Source organism: Pituophis catenifer, unplaced genomic scaffold (genome assembly GCF_029215685.1).
Source record: "Pituophis catenifer annectens isolate HBS135680 unplaced genomic scaffold, rPitCat1.0.hap2 SCAF_1, whole genome shotgun sequence".
Lineage (NCBI taxonomy): Eukaryota > Metazoa > Chordata > Lepidosauria > Squamata > Colubridae > Pituophis > Pituophis catenifer.
In genome coordinates, this window is record NW_027256881.1 from 226,188,485 (window position 1) to 226,209,183 (window position 20,699).

The following is a 20,699-nucleotide window of genomic DNA, read 5'->3' on the forward strand; positions in this document are numbered from 1 at the left end:
AGAATAGCATTTGATTCACACAGGAAAATTCTTCCTAGGGCCTTGACTGTAAACAGAAGCTCCTTGGGTTCCACAAAAGATAGCAGTCCCAGCTAAAGAGTCTACTACTAACATCTACAAATTTTAACAATGGGCGACTTTTTCTAGTTTGGGGTAGGGTTAGGAAATAAAAATGGTAATCCAAAATGGGATAGTGAGTTAGCTTTAGAAATAAAACCTGGAATGAAAGGAAGTTGCTGACTTCCAGAGATCTGGGTGCCTCCTCCTACTCTGAATACATTCAGGAAGCTATTTAAGTTGTGGCTAAAATAATTAACATATGGATCAAGTATGACATTGCAATAACCCCAATTTGAGATTTAGCAAACTGTGTGAACTAAATTGTCAGTATAATTAGGAATGTACTTACTTGCCACTCAGAATGTCCTGTTTTAGTTGAAGAACAAATAAATATCTGTTTTAAAAGGGAAAAGCAAGAAAAATATTACTGAGAAAGCAAGGATTGTTTGAATATAAATATTTAAGGCTTTGAACAGTTTAGGACTTTAATGCTTCTTAAAAAATGTTTTAGGAACAAATGTACTTAGAGGTACTGAAAAGGATTAATTTATATATTCTGAACATGAAACTGTATAATGGAATGGAGCGGTAATAATATTCCAAAAAGAACATCACTATCAGCTTTATCACAACCAACACAGAATCTATTAGAATTAATGAATATCAACTGAACATCACTGTTATATGATTATATATACCCAGCTAGAAATGCAACATTATACCACACTGAAAAATTTCTATAGCAAACTGCAAAATATGTCAAAAGCATCACCTAGAAAGTAAGGGGTACTATTCATGCATGATTGGAATACAAATATTGGGGAAATGAATGAATTTGAAATTGCAGAACAGTTTGATTTGGATAATGTAATAAAACAGGGATAAATTCATAGAGCTTTGCAATGAGGGTTTGTTTTTTTTTTTTGCTCGACAACACACATATGAAATTGCTATCAAGCACCATAAATATACTCTACAACAAAAGATCACTACTGCATAGGCACAATCCTCAAATTGAATCAATTACATAAAAGAAACCAGAAGATGAGATACAATTCATTCAGCCAGAACATTTCCAGTAGGAGACTGTGAAACAAATTACAAATTACTGTTATTAAATATTTGGCTTAAGATCAAAAGATTAAAGAAAGATAAACATTTTCAGACAAAAGTGAAATGTGTGAAAATTGATGTAGAAGAAAAAAAAAATCCCAATATTTAAAGATCCAAGTAGCATTCAGAACAAAGTGTTGTGATAACCAGAGAAAACAGAAGAAATTGAAAAGTCTTCATCAATAAGGAAGATCTGGAATTGCTGAACACAAACTTCCAGTTAAGCAAGAATGGAAGAGGAAAGATATATCTATCCTAAATGGTAATAACTAAAAGAAAATAATAATAAAAGGAAAAGGGTATTTTAAGAAGACCTCATCTGGTGAGGAAAAGACTGGATTTGGGATGTACCATTAAGACTTGTCTGAGTGAGAATGGAAAGAATGTTGTATCTGAAATTTGTGTGAATAGATTTTCAGGTATCAGCAGAACCAGAAGCAATGGTACTGCAAGGGAAATTGTGATGACTTTAACCTGCTTCCATAGAGATGCATAGAGATTGGAAAATCTATTTAAAGAAGATGCTAGAAAATGTGAAATTTCCATTAATTCTTCCTGTGAATAAAATTTTATTTTAGACCTTATGTAACAATAAAACTATACATGAAGAGTAAAACAACAAACCACAGAAAGACTTCACAAAGGCAAAGGATTATCAATCAGGTAGCAAACATAAGACAGATAACAGAGAGAGCAAGGCCTTTTTTAAAGGAGTTTTATCTCTGCTTTGCTGACTATAGCAAGGATTTCATAGATTGTGGTAGAAGTATTGGGCTAATGGGTGAACCAGAACAATTGATTATTCCTCAAAAGAACAAGAAGCTACTGTTAGAACTGAGTGTGAAGAAACAGAGTGGTTCTGAATAGGGAAGGGAATGAGACAAGGATGCATATTGTCCCTCCATCTGTTGAAATTACACAGGGAATATATTATGTCAATGGCAACATTGGAAGAGATGGCAACTGGGAATCAAAACTGAAGGTTGAAGCACTAACAATCTGTGATATGCAGACAATACCACATTGTTAGCTAAAACAAAATAAAATAAGCTGACACAAAGACAAAATGGAGAGCTCATTATGAAAATAAAAATGGAAAACTCTGGGTTAATGCCAACCAGTATGTTCAATGTACTCGCTGTTTATGGCAAAGTGATAGCAGTACATTAGACAATCCATAGAGCCATTGGGCCATTGTTTCAGAGATATTTCCTTGCCTAAGCAGAGAAAATCATCATGGGTCGGAAAAAGAGCGGAGTTTTAGTTGTAAATGCATAGTTTCACGTTCTTAATTTCAAGAGACAGGCAGTATGCCGTAGAGAGGTACGAAGATAATGATCTTATCTGACCATGATAGATTTTTGTCATATCTCTATGACAATACAGATTAGAATAGTTAATGCAAGAGTTTACCAGTGTTGAAGTATGGCAGTGGCAACTGATCACTGAGAAAGAGTGACAGAAAGAAGACAGATGCATTCAGTGTATGGATCTGGGGATGGTTACTAGCAATTGCAAGGAGAGCCAATCAGTTGTTTCTGGGTGAAAAAGACTGGCAGACTGCTTGAGAAGTTGCTCAGAAGGCAGAAATTCACATCTTGGGAGAAGCACATACACACAAAAAAAGGGAACTAGCTTAGCAAGGTTGAGAGATCTAAAAAAAGGAAAAGAAAAGAATTAAGAATTAAAAGAATTAAGGATGTTCTTGAAAAAGCTAGGAATTGTTGCCAGGGTCTGGTCAACACACCCAACATTTATCCATAATGATGCCAAGCGTCATGACCAATTTGATCTAACTAGTTTTCTGCAAATTCTCTGGATGCTGGATAGACTATAAATATTTTAAAATAGATCAGGAAAATAAACAGACTAATGCTATACATACAGTATTTATAAAGATCAGATAAAGCACGAAGGATTCTCAGTGAAACACTGAAACAAGGAACAGTCTAGTTCTGTTTTATCACAGAAGAATAAAATTCTGACTGAGGAATACTCATTTTCTAATTTCCATTTTCTGTTTTCCTGGGGTGTAATACTGAAATGGTAGAATAGGGAGAAGTGGTTATTTTTAATTATTTTTTCCCTACTTTTTCATCATTCAAAGCAATCCCAAAGCAGATTTCTTGGACAAGTCCAAAATCTTTTATAAAATATTTGTTCAATAGAACTTTATTTCATACGTTTTCTCAATAGAATGGGAATGCTATGAGGACTGGATATAAAACTGAATACGTTTCACTGATATTGCATGAATTTGCTCCTACCATTTCATTGTTTATTCTAGTATCTGGCCTTGGGAGCATAATAAACTTTTATTTAACTATTCAAAAACTAGGAACCTTGCAACATTCATATTCAGATTAGAATGTTATATACTGAGCTACAAATACAGATCATCAAAGTTTTTCTATAGGATTTGTAATTTTCCTCCTTGCATACAATGTACCTTGTGAGCTCTTCACGTAAGTTGTTTGGTTCAGAAGAGTAAAATTTTACACGAAGATGAAGACAGTATGGTGGACCAACTACAGAAAGGAATATGGGTTACTGACAGCAAAGACAATATTTTGCAAAAATATTCACAGAGGTACACACCAGTTACAAATTGTTCTCAAAATGAAATTAATTTAAAAAAATATAAATATAAAATATATCAGCAATTAAAAAAAGGTTTAAAAAGGCAAAGGTAATTTTATATTAGGTATTAGAAGCCATCAAAGTTACATTACATTAAGTTGATTTGGCTTGCCAAGAACAGACAAATCTAGGTTAATCCCAGTATTACCAAGCTCTATTCTATGAAGTGAGAAATCCATAGATCTTGGCTGTGGGAGCCTGTATCAGCACACATTCTACAGATTTAAAGCTGAAATAAGAATTGCATTTTTGGAGTGCAAAAACATTGCAAAGCTATATAGATAGGTTTATATGGTATTTGCAAAGCACAAATGAAAGAAGCATACTGTTACTGTACCTTCCTAGGAAAAATGGAATTTGTTCCACCCCTCTAGATTTTCTAATCCTGAAACCTCTCTGAACTTTTAACCAGTTTCCAAAACTCTTACTAGTTTCTCAGTTTTGCATCCCACTGACACCTACTTCACCGGTGTTATTGAAAGCTGTTATTTTGGTAGCAAAAAAATGCAACCATTTTGCAGTAGTTTGTATGTATTTTGCCTTTACCAATATTGCTACTTCATTTTTGTTATGATAAATTCTATTCCATTCCATTCTGTTCCGTTCCATTTCTCATTATCTTTCAATAAGATAAATTCTAGACCAGGTACCCTCTGATGGTACTAATGCATCATTACCAAATTGTTGATTCAGGGTACCTGTTATACTAGAATTTCAAGCTTTCTGGCCTATTCTGTATTTTACTACCAAGAGAATAAATTGAAAGAGCGAGAAATATGAACAATACACTAAAGGAACAAAGTTTCCTAGAAAATATCACCCTCAAATATCTGTCTTTCAGTGAAAATGGAAAGAAGATTTTTTAAAATAACTACATGCAGTTTGACAACAAGCCAATGTTCCACGCAGTGTATTTAATTCCTTTGAGTCAAAAGGAAATAAAACACCCCTTTTCTGTTACTGCAACATTTTTATTTCATTTTGTCAAAATATATCTTAGAGGAATAGTATCCCAAAATATGAATCCAACCCTTCACTGAAAAATATATAAAAACTCAACCACTTACTTTTAACTTGTTTTTTTATACTCTTTGTGTGGTCCAACCAATGCTGAAAAAAGAAGAAGAATCGGATGAAAACTAAAAAAGATCAATGTAAGGAAATATTATAAAAGGCATAAAAATGGGAAAATGCTAAGTTATAAAGAAAATTATCACAGGGAGGCACAAGCAAAATCATTTTTATTATAATGGTTACCTTTAGACATAGCTGAGACTAATAAATGCTGTCCACATATCTGAAGGGTATCAGTTGGGACACACTTATCTGGTTAATAGCCTGCTAGTTGATATGTAAGACAGGAGAGGTTTCAGCTTTCATAATAGTGAAAATTGACACTACCCTGATTGCAACTGTCTGATTAATCTGACTTAAAGTGACCTGTGCAGTTCTCCGCTACATATAGGCTTCCATTCCTATGGTCCAACTGTGCTTGTGCCTTGCCACACCAGCCAATTATCTGCCCAACACCCAAGCTGCAAGCTATGCAGGCTCTCCCACTGATTTACTTTGTTGGAAGCCAGCAGAAAGTCAACAAGGACATCCAGGTTTAACGATCCACCATCTTCATTTAATGACAGCAATAGGACCACCATCGCTAAGGGATAGAGTCACATGACATTGAACTTTAAGACTGCATTGCTTAGTGATGGAAATTCTGGCCCCAATTACTGCTGTCAGCCTGTACTGCCTTGAGCTCATAGGGGAGAAGGTGGAATACAAGGTAGCAGGGTGGATTTGATTTAAATCGAGTTGATTTAAATCACAATTTAAATCATGATTTAAATCACTAGTAAAAAGGCTTGATTTAAATCAACTCGATTTAAATCATAATTTTTAAAGAGCAACTGTCATCTCTGCTACTCCTTTGACCCATTGTTGACTCATCGATAGTCCCAGTGTTGCAGAATATACAGCCTCATGCTACATAACTAAGCTCCATTTCATGCTGAATAAACTAAATTATTTATGAATCTTAAATAGAAAACTATCTTACGATAGATTTTTACCCCAAACGTTTTTTATTAAAATAAATTCGATAAAAATCAAAAAATCCGATTTAAATAAAAAAAAAATCCAATTTAAATTTAAAAAATCTGATTTTTTTAAAAAATCATTGATTTTTATCCACCCTACAAGGTAGCAATAGCAATAAGACTTATATACCGCTTCACAGTGCTTTTACAGCCCTCTCTAAGCAGTTTACAAAGTCAGCATATTGCTCCCAACAATTTGGGTCCTAATTTTACTGACCTTGGAAGAATGGAAGGCTGAGTCAACCTTGAGCTGGTGAGATGTGAACTGCCAAATTGCAAGCAGCCAGCAGTCAGCAGGATTAGCCTGCAGTACTGCACTCTAACCACTGCGCCACCACAGCTCTTAGGTAGGAAAACTAAGCAATCAGAAAAGGTTATTTTTCTTCTTGCCATATTAATTTAAATGTCTGTGAGTGGGAAGCAATCACACATGCTGCCTCTTCCCCCTTTCAGCCTGGTGGCCTACATAAGCACATGGTTTTGTTAGTCTGAAGGCCTGACTATGGGTTGCCATCAAATAATGGCAACGAGAAAACAGTGCAGAGTGTAAGTGTATGTAATTCATTTTCATGAGCATCATTGTAAATTATTTTTCTAACAACAGTGAAAGATGAAACCAAAGAACACCAAGACAAGTGCAGTTCCAGTTTTCAAAACCATGATTTTAATTTATGCGACTAATGCAAGAAATAGAGCAAATTCCATGTACAGTATCTCAAAGGAATCTTAGTGACTGAATCATATGGGGAATTAAAGCAACTTGTTCTAGAACTGTAGGAATCTAATTAATGTCCATCGAATCAGATAGTCAGATTTATTCTCGCTGTACACTGGTTGCCTCAACAACGAGCAACAATCACAGTTAATCAGTTACCTTTCATTTATAGCGGTCTAGATTTAAATCCTAGCAATCTAATTTCTATTAATTTTTGATTCATGTGTCCTTTTATGAACTGAGCAAGGGATCATATTTACAGTATTTTTTTTTCTTTCCATTACATCCCTAAGCAAATACTTCCCCAGTAGTTAGGACATTTCTGAAAAGATTGTGTGATGTCAGAGGAAAAAATGCTAGGGATTAGTGTATTTTATACTTATACAATCCCATGGCACCTTTAAACTCATCTCTAATCAAACATTCATCCTTGCCAAAGAAATCAGTACCTTAGCAAAATAATAATAATACGTCAACAGCTGTATTAACGAACGGAGAAATTTACACACAGGATTATAGCAGAAATAAACCATAATTTAAAGCTGGAGCGCACTTAGTTAAAAGAGGCTGGCTTTGTTATCCATGAAGGCAGCTGGTTCTTGGTGCAGAAGGAAATGGATTAGGTAATTTTTCTAGACCCCCAGGCAATAAATCAGCAATAGGAAATTATATCATGGACATTTTGAGGGATAGTGATCCATCAGCAGCTGGTATCCTCCAATTTAAACTTGCTTTGCTGAGAACAATTCAGCAGACCTGAGCACTGCAGGTGCTATGAAAGCACAAGCTAGGATGAATGAGAGAGGCAGGATATTCCCACACTTTAGGGGAGAGAATATGTTTGCTTCAGCTCCAGCCTGTTTTCTTTCACCTCCTCCACATTCCAAAAGGGGGCTGTTAACAGATCAGAGACAGGCACCAACACCACTTAGTTCAACTCAGTTCCTAACACCACAACTACCACCAAGAATTTAGCTTGAGTGGCACATGCAAGACAGGGAGGTAATGGGAGGTAAGTGCAAAGGGTGAGAGACATAAGCCTGGTGGACTAGCACACTTTTCTCGCCAAGGTTAGCAGCCAAGCCAGCTCATGATAATGCACGAAAGATGCTGCTTTCCCTATTCTAATTTATTTAACATAAACCAGACTCTGGCAAATTTCATTCAGCAGAACCGAGCAAAAAATGTCAACACAAATTGATATATAAATTAAAATAAAACAACTTCAAATGGTTGAAGGCATTCAGCAATTTTGGCCCAAATAGCTCACTGTTCTATTAACTGACAGCCATTCTGATAATCCCTGAATATTGACAAAGAATTCAAATTCATATATGCAACAATCATCATTTCTTCTGGTATGACAATGCAAATTTAAAAGGCAACATTATTTGATAGTTTTCCCAATCCAAAAATGTTGTTCTATGGTTCTTGCAGTTACCGTATATATGTGTTGTTAGTTGCGAAGTCATGTCCCACCCATCGCGACCCCATGGACAACGTTTCTCCAGGCCTTCCTGTCTTCTACCATCCTCTGGAATCCATTTAAGCTCACGCCAACTACTTCAGTGACTCCATCCAGCCACCTCATTCTCTATTGTCCCCTTCTGTTGCCCTCAATCGTTTCCAGCGTTAGGCTCTTCTCCAGTGACTCCTTCCTTCTGATTAGGTGGCCAAAGTATTTCAGTTTCATCTTCAAGATCTGGCCTTCTAAAGAGCAGTCAGGGTTGATCTCCTCTAGGACTGACCGGTTTGATCGCCTTGCAGTCCAAGGGACTCACAGGAACCTTCTCCAGCACCATAGTTCAAAGGCCTCATTTCTTTGGCACTCAGCCTTCCTTATGGTCCAACTTTCACAGCCATACATTGCAACTGGGAAAACCATAGCCTTGACTATATGCACTTTTGTTGGCAGGTGATGTCTCTCCTTTTTAGTATCCTGTCTAGATTTGCCATAGCTTTCCTCCCCAAGAGCAAGCGTATTTTAATTTCTTGGCTGCAGTCCCCATCTGTGGTGATCTTGGAACACAGGAAAATAAAATCTGTCACTACCTCCATTTCTTCCCCATCTATCTATTTGCTAGTATATACAGTCAGGTCCAGAAATATTGGGACATCGACACAATTCTAACATCTTTGGCTCTATACACCACAACAATGGAGTTGGAATGAAACAAATACAATGTGCGTTAACTGCAGACTGTCAGACTTAATTTGAGGGTATGTACATCCAACTCAGGTGAACGGTGTAGGACTTACAGCAGTTTGCATATGTGCCTCCCACTTGTTAAGGGACCAAAAGTAATGGGACAGAATAATAATCATAAATCAAACTTTCCCTTCTTAATACTTGGTTGCAAATCCTTTGCAGTCAATCACAGCCTGAAGTCTGGAACGCATAGACATCACCAGACAGTGGGTTTCATCCCTGGTGATGCTCTGCCAGGCCTCTACTGCAACTGTCTTCAGTTCCTGCTTGTTCTTGGGGCATTTTCCCTTCAGTTTTGTCTTCAGCAAGTGAAATGCATGCTCAATGGGATTCAGGTCAGGTGATTGACTTGGCCATTGCATAACATTCCACTTCTGTCCCTTCAAAAACTCTTTGGTTGCTTTTGCAGTATGCTTTGGGTCATTGTCCATCTGCACTGTGAAGTGCCGTCCAATGAGTTCTGCAGCATTTGGCTGAATGTGAGCAGATAATATTGCCCAAAACACTTCAGAATTCATCCTGCTGCTTTTGTCAGCAGTCACATCATCAATAAATACAAGAGAACCAGTTCCATTGGCAGCCATACATGCCCACGCCATGACACTACCACCACCATGCTTCACTGATGAGGTGATATGCTTAGGATCATGAGCAATTCCTTTCCTTCTCTATACTCTTCTCTTCCCATCACTCTGGTACAAGTTGATCTTGGTCTCATCTGTCCATAGGATCTTGTTCCAGAACTGTGAAGGCTTTGTTAGATGTTGTTTGGCAAACTATAATCTGGCCTTCCTGTTTTTGAAGCTCACCAATGGTTTACATCTTGTGGTGAACCCTCTGTATTCATTCTGGTGAAGTCTTCTCTTGATTGTTGACTTTGACACACATACACCTACCTCCTGTAGAGTGTTCTTGATCTGGCCAACTGTTGTGAAGGGTGTTTTCTTCACCAGGGAAAGAATTCTTCGGTCATCCACCACACTTGTTTTCCATGGTCTCCCAGATCTTTTGGTGTTGCTGAGCTCACCGGTGCATTCCTTCTTTTTGAGAATGTTTCAAACAGTTGTTTTGGCCATGCCTAATGTTCTTGCTATCTCTCTGATGGGTTTGTTTTGTTTCTTCAGCCTAATGATGGCTTGCTTCACTGATAGTGACAGCTCTTTGGATCTCATCTTGAGAGTTGACAGCAACAGATTCCAAATGCAAATAGCACACTTGAAATGAACTCTGGGCCTTTTATCTGCACATTGTAATTGGGGTAATGAGGGAATATCACACACCTGGCCATGGAACAGCTGAGAAGCCAATTGTCCCATTACTTTTGGTCCCTTAACAAGTGGGAGGCACATATACAAACTGCTGTAAGTCCTACACCGTTCACCTGAGTTGGATGTACATACCCTCAAATTAAAGCTGACAGTCTGCAGTTAACGCACATTGTGTTTGTTTCATTCCAACTCCATTGTGGTGGTGTATAGAGCCAAAGATGTTAGAATTGTGTCGATGTCCCAATATTTCTGGACCTGACTGTATGTAGCCAATCCCAAAACAAAATAGTAGTCCTTGGATTATGTTCATTTGCTCAAAGACTGTTGAAAGTGAAGATGGTGCTGAAAAAATGATTTATGATGGGTCCCCAAAACTGTGACCATTGCAACATTCCTGAAGTCATGTGATCAAAATTAGGCGACTAGCCCACAGTTATGACTACTGCAATATCCTGCGGTCATGTTCTCCATCCCTGCACAATCTGCCTGTATTTCAACTTTTTATCTTCTCCCATCTATATTCCTTTTTTTTTAAAGGCAGAACCATGAGGTCATTGCCTAATGACTGCAATCTGGATTGCCAGGACTGTTGTTGCTAAATTAGAATGTTTTGCTTAATGACCACTTCACTTAACAATGGTCCCAATTAGAATGATAACCTGTATTTAATGTGGACTATCCTACTTAGTAAGACATCCTGCTGAATAGTACATTAAAAAAAAAAGCTAGTTCTTATTGCTAGGCTCCTCAACCCCCATGGCATAGCCCGTTGGGAATTGGGCTGCCAAAGCAGCAGGTAAACGCACAAAATCTCATTTATGCATACAGAGGATTTTGGTTGTGCATGTGAAACCATCCCTCCCCCCCCCATGGCTGAACCCACTGAATCTGCCTCCACTGCCAGTCCTCAGAACCAAAAAACTTGGGGATCCCTGTCCTACAGCATATTAAGCTCTTTAGTCTCTACTATGGCATTCCTTGAGAGCTTAGCATGGCATATTTACTTCCATCAAGAACTGCCTTTTCTAAAAACATGACTGGGGACAAAAAACAAAAAAAACAGCCACATTTTGGAAAGAGGATGCAATATTTCAAACTCAAAAATTAAAATGACAATAAACACAACTACACAAAATATTGCTAAAAATTATACTGAAAAATTGGCCACTTTGCCATTAAATTTTAGCATAGTGACTTGGGGCTATAGCATGGAAGCCAGTGGCTACTTACATACTGTTGATTGCCTACCTGTTTTAAAAAAATAAGAAATAAAACATTACTGCCCATTCTTACAGAGGAAGTAGAGATCATACTATCACTCTACCATTGGCAGGGTTTTTCCGAGTCTGGTTATGGGAGAATTTTCTTTTCTCTAGCTACAGCAGTGTTGTGGACTTGTGGAAAAACAAGCTTTCCCTCTTTGGCCAACCTGCTTTCTTATCTACAGGAAATTCTGTGTTAACAGAAGAGTATTATAATGGTACTAAATGTCAGAGTTACAATAAATTATTCTCTGGCCTATTCTCAATAAAATGTAAGTCAAAGTGCATCTATTCACCTCACCCCTGAAGTCTGTCAATTGTTCAGACTGACCCACTTTTGACACTACAAGACACAAACTTTGTGGTCCCTAACAGCCAAAATAACTGTTTAAAAAATGCATCTCTGTGACAGTGGGTCGCAAAGTGTGATCAATCTGAAAAAATTAATTAATTAATTTTCATCTGTTTGGAGAATATTTTTTTTAAAGGATTGTGACATCTAACACTTGCAGAGTTTTATTTATTTACTTGGAATCCTAGCTCTCTTGTACTAGGGAAACTATACAATGGCAAGATTCAATAAATCCTGAAGTACTATATTGAACAATGAGGCAAACAAACAAATAAAAAAAAACAATAAGAACTCTTACATATTGGAAACAAATAAAAAATCATTACAGGAGACAAAACAGAACTCTGGTGAATTGCCCTAATCCAGAAGTAGTGATCCCCTTGTGACTGAAAAACTATTTAAAAACAACATCATTAAGGTCACAAGGTTAGTGCTGTAATGACAGTGATGGAGTGAATTAGGCTGGATTTTTTTAGCAATGGGAGGGGTTAAGAGGCAAAACTGGTGTATTAAATCCATTTTTGCCATAAATCAGTGGCAAAGACATTGAATAAGACACATTTTCTTACATTGATAGAAGGTAATATTGTGATTTCAGTCCCAAATCAGCAAGGTCCAGAAATGTTCAACAACCTGCAGGGAAGTTCAACAAAACTAACCCGAATCCATTCCCCTATCTAACAGCAATCATTCATACCGTATGACTAATCAGGGATGCTTCTGAACCAAAACCAGCTATAAAACCAGCTTAAATTCAATTCAAATAAAATGTAATTCAATTAATTAGAGAGGAGGAATCTGTTCTCCCACTTGGATTTTGGCCTCTGTGGGACTGAGGAACATTCAATATCAATTCTATGACATTGATTGATTGAAACACTTTCCTTATGATGCTTCCTAAATTTCTGATCACTACTTTGATCACAGAAACAAGAAATATTCCATGCTGAACTTTCAGTAGCTCAAGAGCGATGAAATGTAACTGGTAACATTTGGAGACGCACATGTTTCTTACTCCCTAGTTAAGAAGTTCCGCAAAACTGAACCTATATATTCACTAGCAGCAGGAGATCAGAATCAAACTCAATGACAGCTTTTTGTCTACTATAAAAATAACAATTCCAAGAGCTATTCAAATAGAATCAGAATTCATCATCAAGAAATCCAAATATGCCCCTATTGTAACTTTCAAAGTCTTTTCAAACACTGGAATCTTAGGACGTACAGATGTATGAATGGATAGAGGGAGAGGGAGATGAAAAAACCAAATTATTCGGGAGAATTCTGATATCACTCTGATTGTAAACCAATCGAATTGTTAAGAATGGCAGGAAAGAACCTCTTGAAGACACCCACTATGTCACAGGGTCATTTTTTTTCTGGTACATGCAACAGGACCAGTTCCTGCATTGTTCTCAGAATGTAATCCTTGATTTCCACTCTCTCGGCACTCAGAAAATCCCTAAAAATCCATACTTTTAGCATGCTTTTAACTGTTAAGATTATTTTAATATTATTGTATTATTCATCTTACTTTTTTTTAGTCTACTTTTCTTTAAATTTTGAGTGTTTGCAGGGAAGAAAGCAGGGCTATAAATCAAGTACATTCATATTTCCTAACCTGAGCTGTTAGGGAAATGTTAGATATTGGGATTTAGGATATCTACAACTGGTCCAGAATGCAGCCGTGCGAGCTTTTGTCTACTACTGCCCCCACCCTACTGGCCTTCCGAAAAGCGATGAAGACCTGGCTCTTCCGACAGGCCTGGGGCCATTGATCTCGCTACGGTGATCCTGCGAGACCCAGCCACGAATTGGAGTGTATGGGTTTTAATGTTTTCTTTTTAAACTTTTGTATGGGATATTGTTCGCATTGTTTTATTCTTTGTTGTTAGCCACCCAGAGTCCCTCGGGAGTTGGGCATAAAAATGTGACTAATAAATAAATAAATAAATTTTGCATTATGCTGAATGAGAAAGGATTCTAACCTCCAATATTTCAGTTTTTTCCTGAATGCCATCACTCTACTAAACAAATAATTCCCTCAACACTGTCAAACTATTTACTAAGTCAGCACTACTATTAATCTTCTCATCGTTCCCACCACCCATCTCCTTCCACTTATGACTGTATGATTGTAATTTTGTTGCTTGTATCCTTACGATTTATATTGATATTGTTTCCGGATTGCTTATTTGTATCCTATGACTGTCATTAACTGTTGTACCTTATGATTCTTGATGAACATATCTTTTCTTTTATGTACACTGAGAGCATATGCACCAAGACAAATTCCTTGTGTGTCCAATCACACTTGGCCAATAAAAAATTCTATTCTATTCTATTCTAATATAAAGTGAGAGGGAGGAGCAAGATGAACAGTAAAGAACACAAAACTTTCAACACAGGCATAGCTCACAGAACAAAATAAGCATTTTTCCCCCTTGGACACTACATCCCATTATGATTTGCATAAAACGAAAAGAAATGTCTCTGCGCATGCCCAAGATGGCGGTCCTGCACTAAACGCTGTGGAAAGATGGGGTGATATTTGGCCGTTGTGGAGGTTCTGGGGGGCCGTTCTGACCACCTACAACCCCCTGCCCAGCAAGCGGAGCGTGTCGCCAATCGTTAGAGAGCTTTTTCGCTCTCTAACGCTCCCGGGAACATCGTCTCTGTGAGAAAATCCAGCTTTATAGTCGCCACGGGAAGGGCAGCATCAACGGCTTATGGGCGGCGGCGGTGGATGGCGGCGAACTAGTCCGTCGGCTTGTTTAACCGACTTTTCTGGCTAGATGATCCATCGGCTTTTACAACCGGAGCATTGTCGTCGGCGTGGGCAGCATTCCTTCTGTCGAAGCTGCAGACGCCCTGGGCGGAGGTAGGGGGCATTTGCAAGATGAAGATACATGGCGAGGTGGCTGTTGGTGGTGCCCACGATGGGGTGGGACGGCCGGAAGTCGGGCGCTAACAGTGGATGAGGAGTATTACGATGGGAGACCCTCCATCGTGGAATTTAGACCCTGGAGCATTCTGGACCACTATAGGGCCTTCGGGGTATCTCACGAAGATTAGTCTCTGTGGCGAGGCCTCCTCCACTAACACCGTTGGAGGCTAAGATTGGGCATGGAGTGGATGTTGAAGATCTGAGGTGGAGGAGGAGAGTCGAAAGGATGGCAGAGTGGTGGCTACCCTGTCGCCTCAGATAACCCCCCACACTCTCGGCCGATTTACAGGCTCGAGGATGGCCATCCTGCTCTATTGGTTCCTGCTCGATGGAGGTGGCCCCATCCGTTTCCATCTTTTCCCTTTCTAGTACGTTTCGCCTTTGTGAACAATGTGAACCTTCTTATTCCGGAGTTTTGGGACCTGGCCCTGTTTTTCATCCTGCTCGCTGGCTGTATGGAAAAATGGCAGTTTACGGGAGGAGTGACAGAGTCGGTTCTATACTGCGTCTTCACCACTGGTGGGATGTTCCACCTTTTCCCTGTCCAGTGTGGCCAACCACCATGAGAGGGGGTTTGGATGTTCCATCTTTTCCATGACCAGTATGGCCAACCACCATGAGAGGGTGGTTTGGATGTTGCCCCCAGTTGGTCGGAACGCTATGACTCTTGCCGTGAGAGGGCAGTGGTGACTCTCCCGGTTATGTTTAATCTGGCCTTGTTTCCTGGACGGTTTTGGACTATCATTATGGACTCCCTGGCCTTATTTGTACCATCATCCCAGAGTTTTGGATGTACTCAAGGTCCAAGCTTCTTGCGCTGCGAGATTCCCCCCTCTCGCAGGTTTGGCCCTCCACTTTATCGAGAGCCTATCTTGATGACGGGTTTTGGAACCCCAAGAGATGGCATGTGTCAAAGAGGAGATTAAGGGTTTTTTAAAATGTATTGTTAACTAAAATTTTAAGGGGTTCAGGGATGACCAGAGTGGGATTGGGGGAGAACCCACAAGGATCAAGGCCCTGTCTGGCAGAGGACAGCGGCACTAGGGGTGCAGGGTTGGACATCAGGGAGGGGGCTAGAGCTCGATTTTATGAGGGCCGTATGATCTGTATTGTGGATGGGAGGGGCAGATATGGTGGAAGCAGGGGGCCATATCATGTTATGGGAGTGCGCTCCCGCTATCTTCGAGCGATTGTGCACTCCGGTCTCCAAGGCTTCACTCGTTCCCCAGGTAGCACAGACTCTCAGGGCCTGGGCCTTCGGCTGTTGTTGTGCAACACCAGATCCATGATAAATAAGGCCCCCCTCATTTACGATCTTATTCAGGAGGGGGGAACAGATACGGCAGGTATCACGGAGACCTGGTTGGGCCCAGAAGGGGAGGTGCCCCTGATTGAAATGTGCCCACCAGGTTTCCGGGCATTTCATCAGCTGAGGGCTCAGGGTAGGGGCGGGGGGGGGGTGGCGGTTATTATTAAAGAAAGTCTATGTCCGAGGGAGACCACTGTACCTCAGATAGCCGGATGTGAGTCCCTCCTTGTGAAGTGGGGTTGTGGGGTGCAGATGGGCCTGCTGATCACGTACTCCCTGCTGCATGGCAGCGGCCCTGCCCGAGCTGCCTGACATGATAGCTGGGGTGGCGGTTGATACCCCCAGGCTTATGGTTATGGGGGATTTCAACTTGCCATCTGTCGGCGAAACGTCTATGGCGGCTTGGGAGTTCTTGGCTTCCATGACGGCCTTGGACCTGACCCAATTAGTTCAAGGCCCTACTCACATGGGGGGACACACACTCTGGAACTGATTTTTGTCTCTGGTCAGTGGCAGAGTGATCTGGAAAGAGGGGATTTAGTCATCGAGCCCTTGTCATGGTCGGATCGCTCCCTTCTTCGCACTGACTTTCGAACCGCTACACCTCACCGCAGGGAGATGGAACCAATTAGATGGTTCCATCCCAGGCGCCTGATGGACCTGGGTAGGTTCCTGATGGAGCTTGGGCCATTCCCTGAGGCTCTGGCTCACGGCATGACTGAAGAGCTGGTGGCCGCCTGAGATAGGGTGGCTGCCGGAGCTCTGGATCGTGTCGTGCCTTTGCGGCCTCTTACCCGGTGCCGATCTCAACTGGCTCCCTGGTTCTCCAAGGAGCTGAGAGAGATGAAGCACCGGAAAAGACGCCTGGAGAGTGATTGGAGGGCCAGTCGTTCCGAATCTGACCGAAAACTGGTGAGGTCTCATATTAAGATCTACCTAGTGGCGATAAAAGCGGCAAAATTTAATTATTTTTCCGCTCTTATCGGGTCTGCAGAGAACCACCCAGCAGCCCTGTTTAGGGTGACCTGCTCCCTCCTTTATCTGGGAGCGAGGGAAGATCCCTTGCAGGGCAGGGCTGAGGATTTTGTGCAATTCCTGCATGACAAAGTCACTCAGATTCGGGAAGGTCTGGACTCTGATTGGGTAGATCCGGATGAAGTGATGGAGGTCTTGAGAATGTTATCTGGGAGGGTTTGACCCTATGACTCCCAAGGACGTGGACAGGATTCTGGGGAGGTTTAGCGCTGCCACATGTTTATTGGATCCGTGTCCCTCCTGGTTGGTGCTGGCCTCCCAGGAGGTTATGCGAGGCTGGTTTCAGGAGATTATCAACGCTTCGTTGAGTGAGGGCGTCTTCCCATCCGCCCTGAAAGAGGTGGTGGTGAGGCCCCTCCTCAAGAAGCCTTCCCTGGACCCGGCTGTATTAGCTAATTATTGTCCTGTCTCCAACCTCCGCTTCGTGGCGAAGGCTGTTGAGAGTGTGGTGGTGAGACAGCTTCCTCGGTTCCATCTATCTAGATCCGTTCCAGTCGGGCTTCAGGCCAGGGCACAGCATGGAATTGGCATTGGTCGCATTGGTTGATGATCTCTGGAGGGCTCGGGACAGGGGTTGCTCCTCTGTCCTGGTCCTATTAGATCTCTCAGCGGCTTTTGATACCATCGACCATGGTATCATGCTGCGACGATTGAAGGGGCTGGGAGTGGGGGCACCGTGTTGCGGTGGTTCTCCTCCTTCCTCTCCGACTGTACGCAGTTTGTGTTGGCAGGGGTGCAGAGGTCGACCTCGAGGCGTCTTGTTTGTGGGGTGCCGCAAGGGTCAGTCCTCTCGCCCCTTCTGTTCAACATTTATGTGAAGCCGCTGGGCGAGATCATCCGTGGTTTTGGAGTGAGATTCCATCAGTATGCTGACAGCACCCAGCTGTACATCTCCACTCCACTCCGAACCACCCCAATGATGCCCTTGACATGATGTCCCAGTGCCTGGAGGCGGTGCCGATCTGGATGGGGAGGAACAAGCACTCTTCCAAGACCGAGTGGCTGTGGTTTCCGGCGTCCCGGTATAGTCAGCTGGGTCCATCGCTGACTATTGGGGGCGAGATCTTGGCCCCCTCAGAGAGGGCTCGCAACTTGGGTGTTCTTCTGGACGCATGGCTGTCCTTGGAAGAGCATATGACGGCCGTGGCCAGTGGAGCTTTTTATCAGGTTCGCCTGATACACCAGTTGTGTCCCTTTCTGGACCAGGATGCCCTGCGCACGGTCACTCTCGCCCTCGTCACGTCCCGTCTGGACTACTGCAACGCTCTCTACATGGGGCTCCCCTTGAAGAGCACTCGGAGGCTCTAGCTGGTCCAGAATGTGGCCGCGTGGCTGGTTATGGGGGGCGACTCGGCGCTCCCACGACACCCCTCCTGCGCGAGTTGCACTGGCTCCCAGTGGTCTTCCGAGTACGATTCAAGGTGTTGGTGACCACCTTTAAAGCGCTCCATGGCTTAGGACCGGCTTAGGGGTATATACGAGACCGCCTTCTGCCACCAACAGCCTCCCACCGGCCAATACGCTCCCACAGAGAGGGGCTCCTCAGGGTGCTGTCGGCCAAACAGTCGACTGGCGACACCCAGGGGGAGAGCCTTCTCTGTGGGGGCACCAGCTCTCTGGAATGACTCCCCCTAGAGCTTTTTCTTAGCCCCAACCTGTGTACCTTTCGCCGCGCCCTGAAGACCCTTCTGTTCCAGCAAGCCGGACTGGCCTAATAGGAATTTTATAAGGGGTGTAGGTGTGTTTTAGGTGTGTTTTAATTTTTGAGCCAAATTCTATATATTTGATTTTAACTGATTTTAAATTTTGTAAATCTATGTGTTTTAATATGGCTGTACACCGCCCTGAGTCCCTCGGGAGAAGGGCGGTATAGAAGTCTAAATAAATAAATAAATAAATAGAACTTCAAATTAAAACAAGCTTTCCAACAAATTTTTCAAAGGATTAAAAATTACCCACCAACACATAAGAATCATAAATGCATTCAGACTATAAATAAGTGAAAATGACTGAACACAAATACAAACAATTGATTTGTTACCTTAGATTAGTATGGTACCCAGTACTGACAATAACCTGAGGATATATGGGCAAACTTTATAAGAAAACATGCCATAAGCAGCAATCTTTTTAATGTGAGCTGGCAGAAGCACATGAAAGAATAGCAAATGAAAGATGTCCACCCTTTAGGAGAACCACGTTACCTATGGTGGCAAAAAATAAAAGGGTATCTGAAAGCATATGCCTTTTAATAAAATTTGTTAGTGGAGAAAAAATATTACCAAAAGATGTTAAATGAACATTTACCAAATTTGAGTACTCTACATATATGTTGGACAATTCCACTGGCATGACTAAGAACAACCTCTAAAGCAGGGGTGTGAAACTCGATTTCATTGAGGGCCACATCAGGGTTGTGTTTGACCTCAGGGACTGGGGTAGGCGTGGCCAGCTCGACGTCACTCATGTCAGGGGCGCCTTTGGTGGCCCGAGCACTCTGCCAGAGAAAACAGGCTCCCAAGCTCTGTTTCTGGCTGTGACGGCCTCCTGCAACCCTCTGCCAACGAAAACGGAGCCCAAGAGGGCCATACACAGGCCTCGTGAGCTCCGTTTCCGACTGCGATGGCCTCCTGCAACCCTCTGCCAGAGAAAACGGAGCCTGGGAGGGCCTCATGCAGCCCTTGCGAGCTCAGTTTTCCGCTGTGATGGCTTCCTGCAACTCTCTGCCAGGGAAAATGGAGCTCGGGAGGGCCGCATGCGGCTCTCCTGAGCTCCATTTTCCCTGGCAGAGGCACTGCAGGCTGGTCCTTTGCTATTTCTAGGGTGGCCCCGCGGACCAGATCTAAGCACCTGGTGTGCCAGATCTGGCCCCCAAGCCTTGAGTTTGACACCCCTGCTCTAAAATAACAGTACTGATAAATTGTTTTATCATGAAAAACATGTTTATAACACACTATATAATACATAAAACTCAAATTCCACTTAATATGATTTAATCTACTAGAATATTTTATCGAAAAATACCATGATACTCACAGCCACTTGTGCTGAATCCATGAATCGTAGGCCAAAGTAATCATTTTCAATGAGGTCCAGATGATACATTATCTGCTCAAACAGATGTTGTCCTTTGGCTTTTTTCTGAAATTGCAAGAGGAATCAAGTTAGGAAGATATAGCTTAGTTACAGATTAACTCTACTTCTGAGGCCAGAAGCCGCCAAGAAGTACTCCAGGTCTCTTGACACTATAGGTACAAATTCTGGCTGTAAAACTATTCCAGAGACCAAAGAAAGAATAGCAGTGAACATATTGACTCCGATAATTGAACTAATAATGATTCATTGAGATGTTTATTTCACCTTTCCTGCAGGAGTACAAGATGGCATGTGTAACATGCCTTCTTCTAGTTTTTCCCCTGCAACAATAATCCTGTGAGGTGTGTTGGTCTGAGAAAGTATGATCCAGTGTGGGCAAGAAACAGTCATGGCAGGAATTCCAAGAATGCTCTTTTTGCAGAGTAACAGAATTTTGAAAAAACCCTCAGGGTTTTGCTCTGCCCCATTTGGGGTTATTCCGATTTTCTTCCCCATATGTTCCTCTTTCTTAGGACTGAACAATCTTTTCTGAAAAGTTCCCCTTAAGTGTTCACTCATTCCTTCCCAGTTCCCAAATCCAATCCTACATCTGCAGCC

General features: G+C 41.6%; 1 protein-coding gene across 1 annotated transcript in view; it reads right to left on the bottom strand.

The window, feature by feature from the left end:
• The window catches only part of EPB41L5 (erythrocyte membrane protein band 4.1 like 5), a 66,333-nt gene that overhangs the window by 36,406 nt on the left and 9,228 nt on the right, over window positions 1-20,699 (bottom strand). Inside the window, exons 3-6 of the mRNA XM_070951123.1 lie at window positions 20,043-20,147; window positions 4,881-4,923; window positions 3,623-3,701; window positions 410-454 (exon numbers count right to left, since the gene is read on the bottom strand). Coding sequence (XP_070807224.1) covers window positions 410-454; window positions 3,623-3,701; window positions 4,881-4,923; window positions 20,043-20,147 — 272 coding nt within the window. The remainder of the gene's footprint in view (window positions 1-409; window positions 455-3,622; window positions 3,702-4,880; window positions 4,924-20,042; window positions 20,148-20,699) is intronic.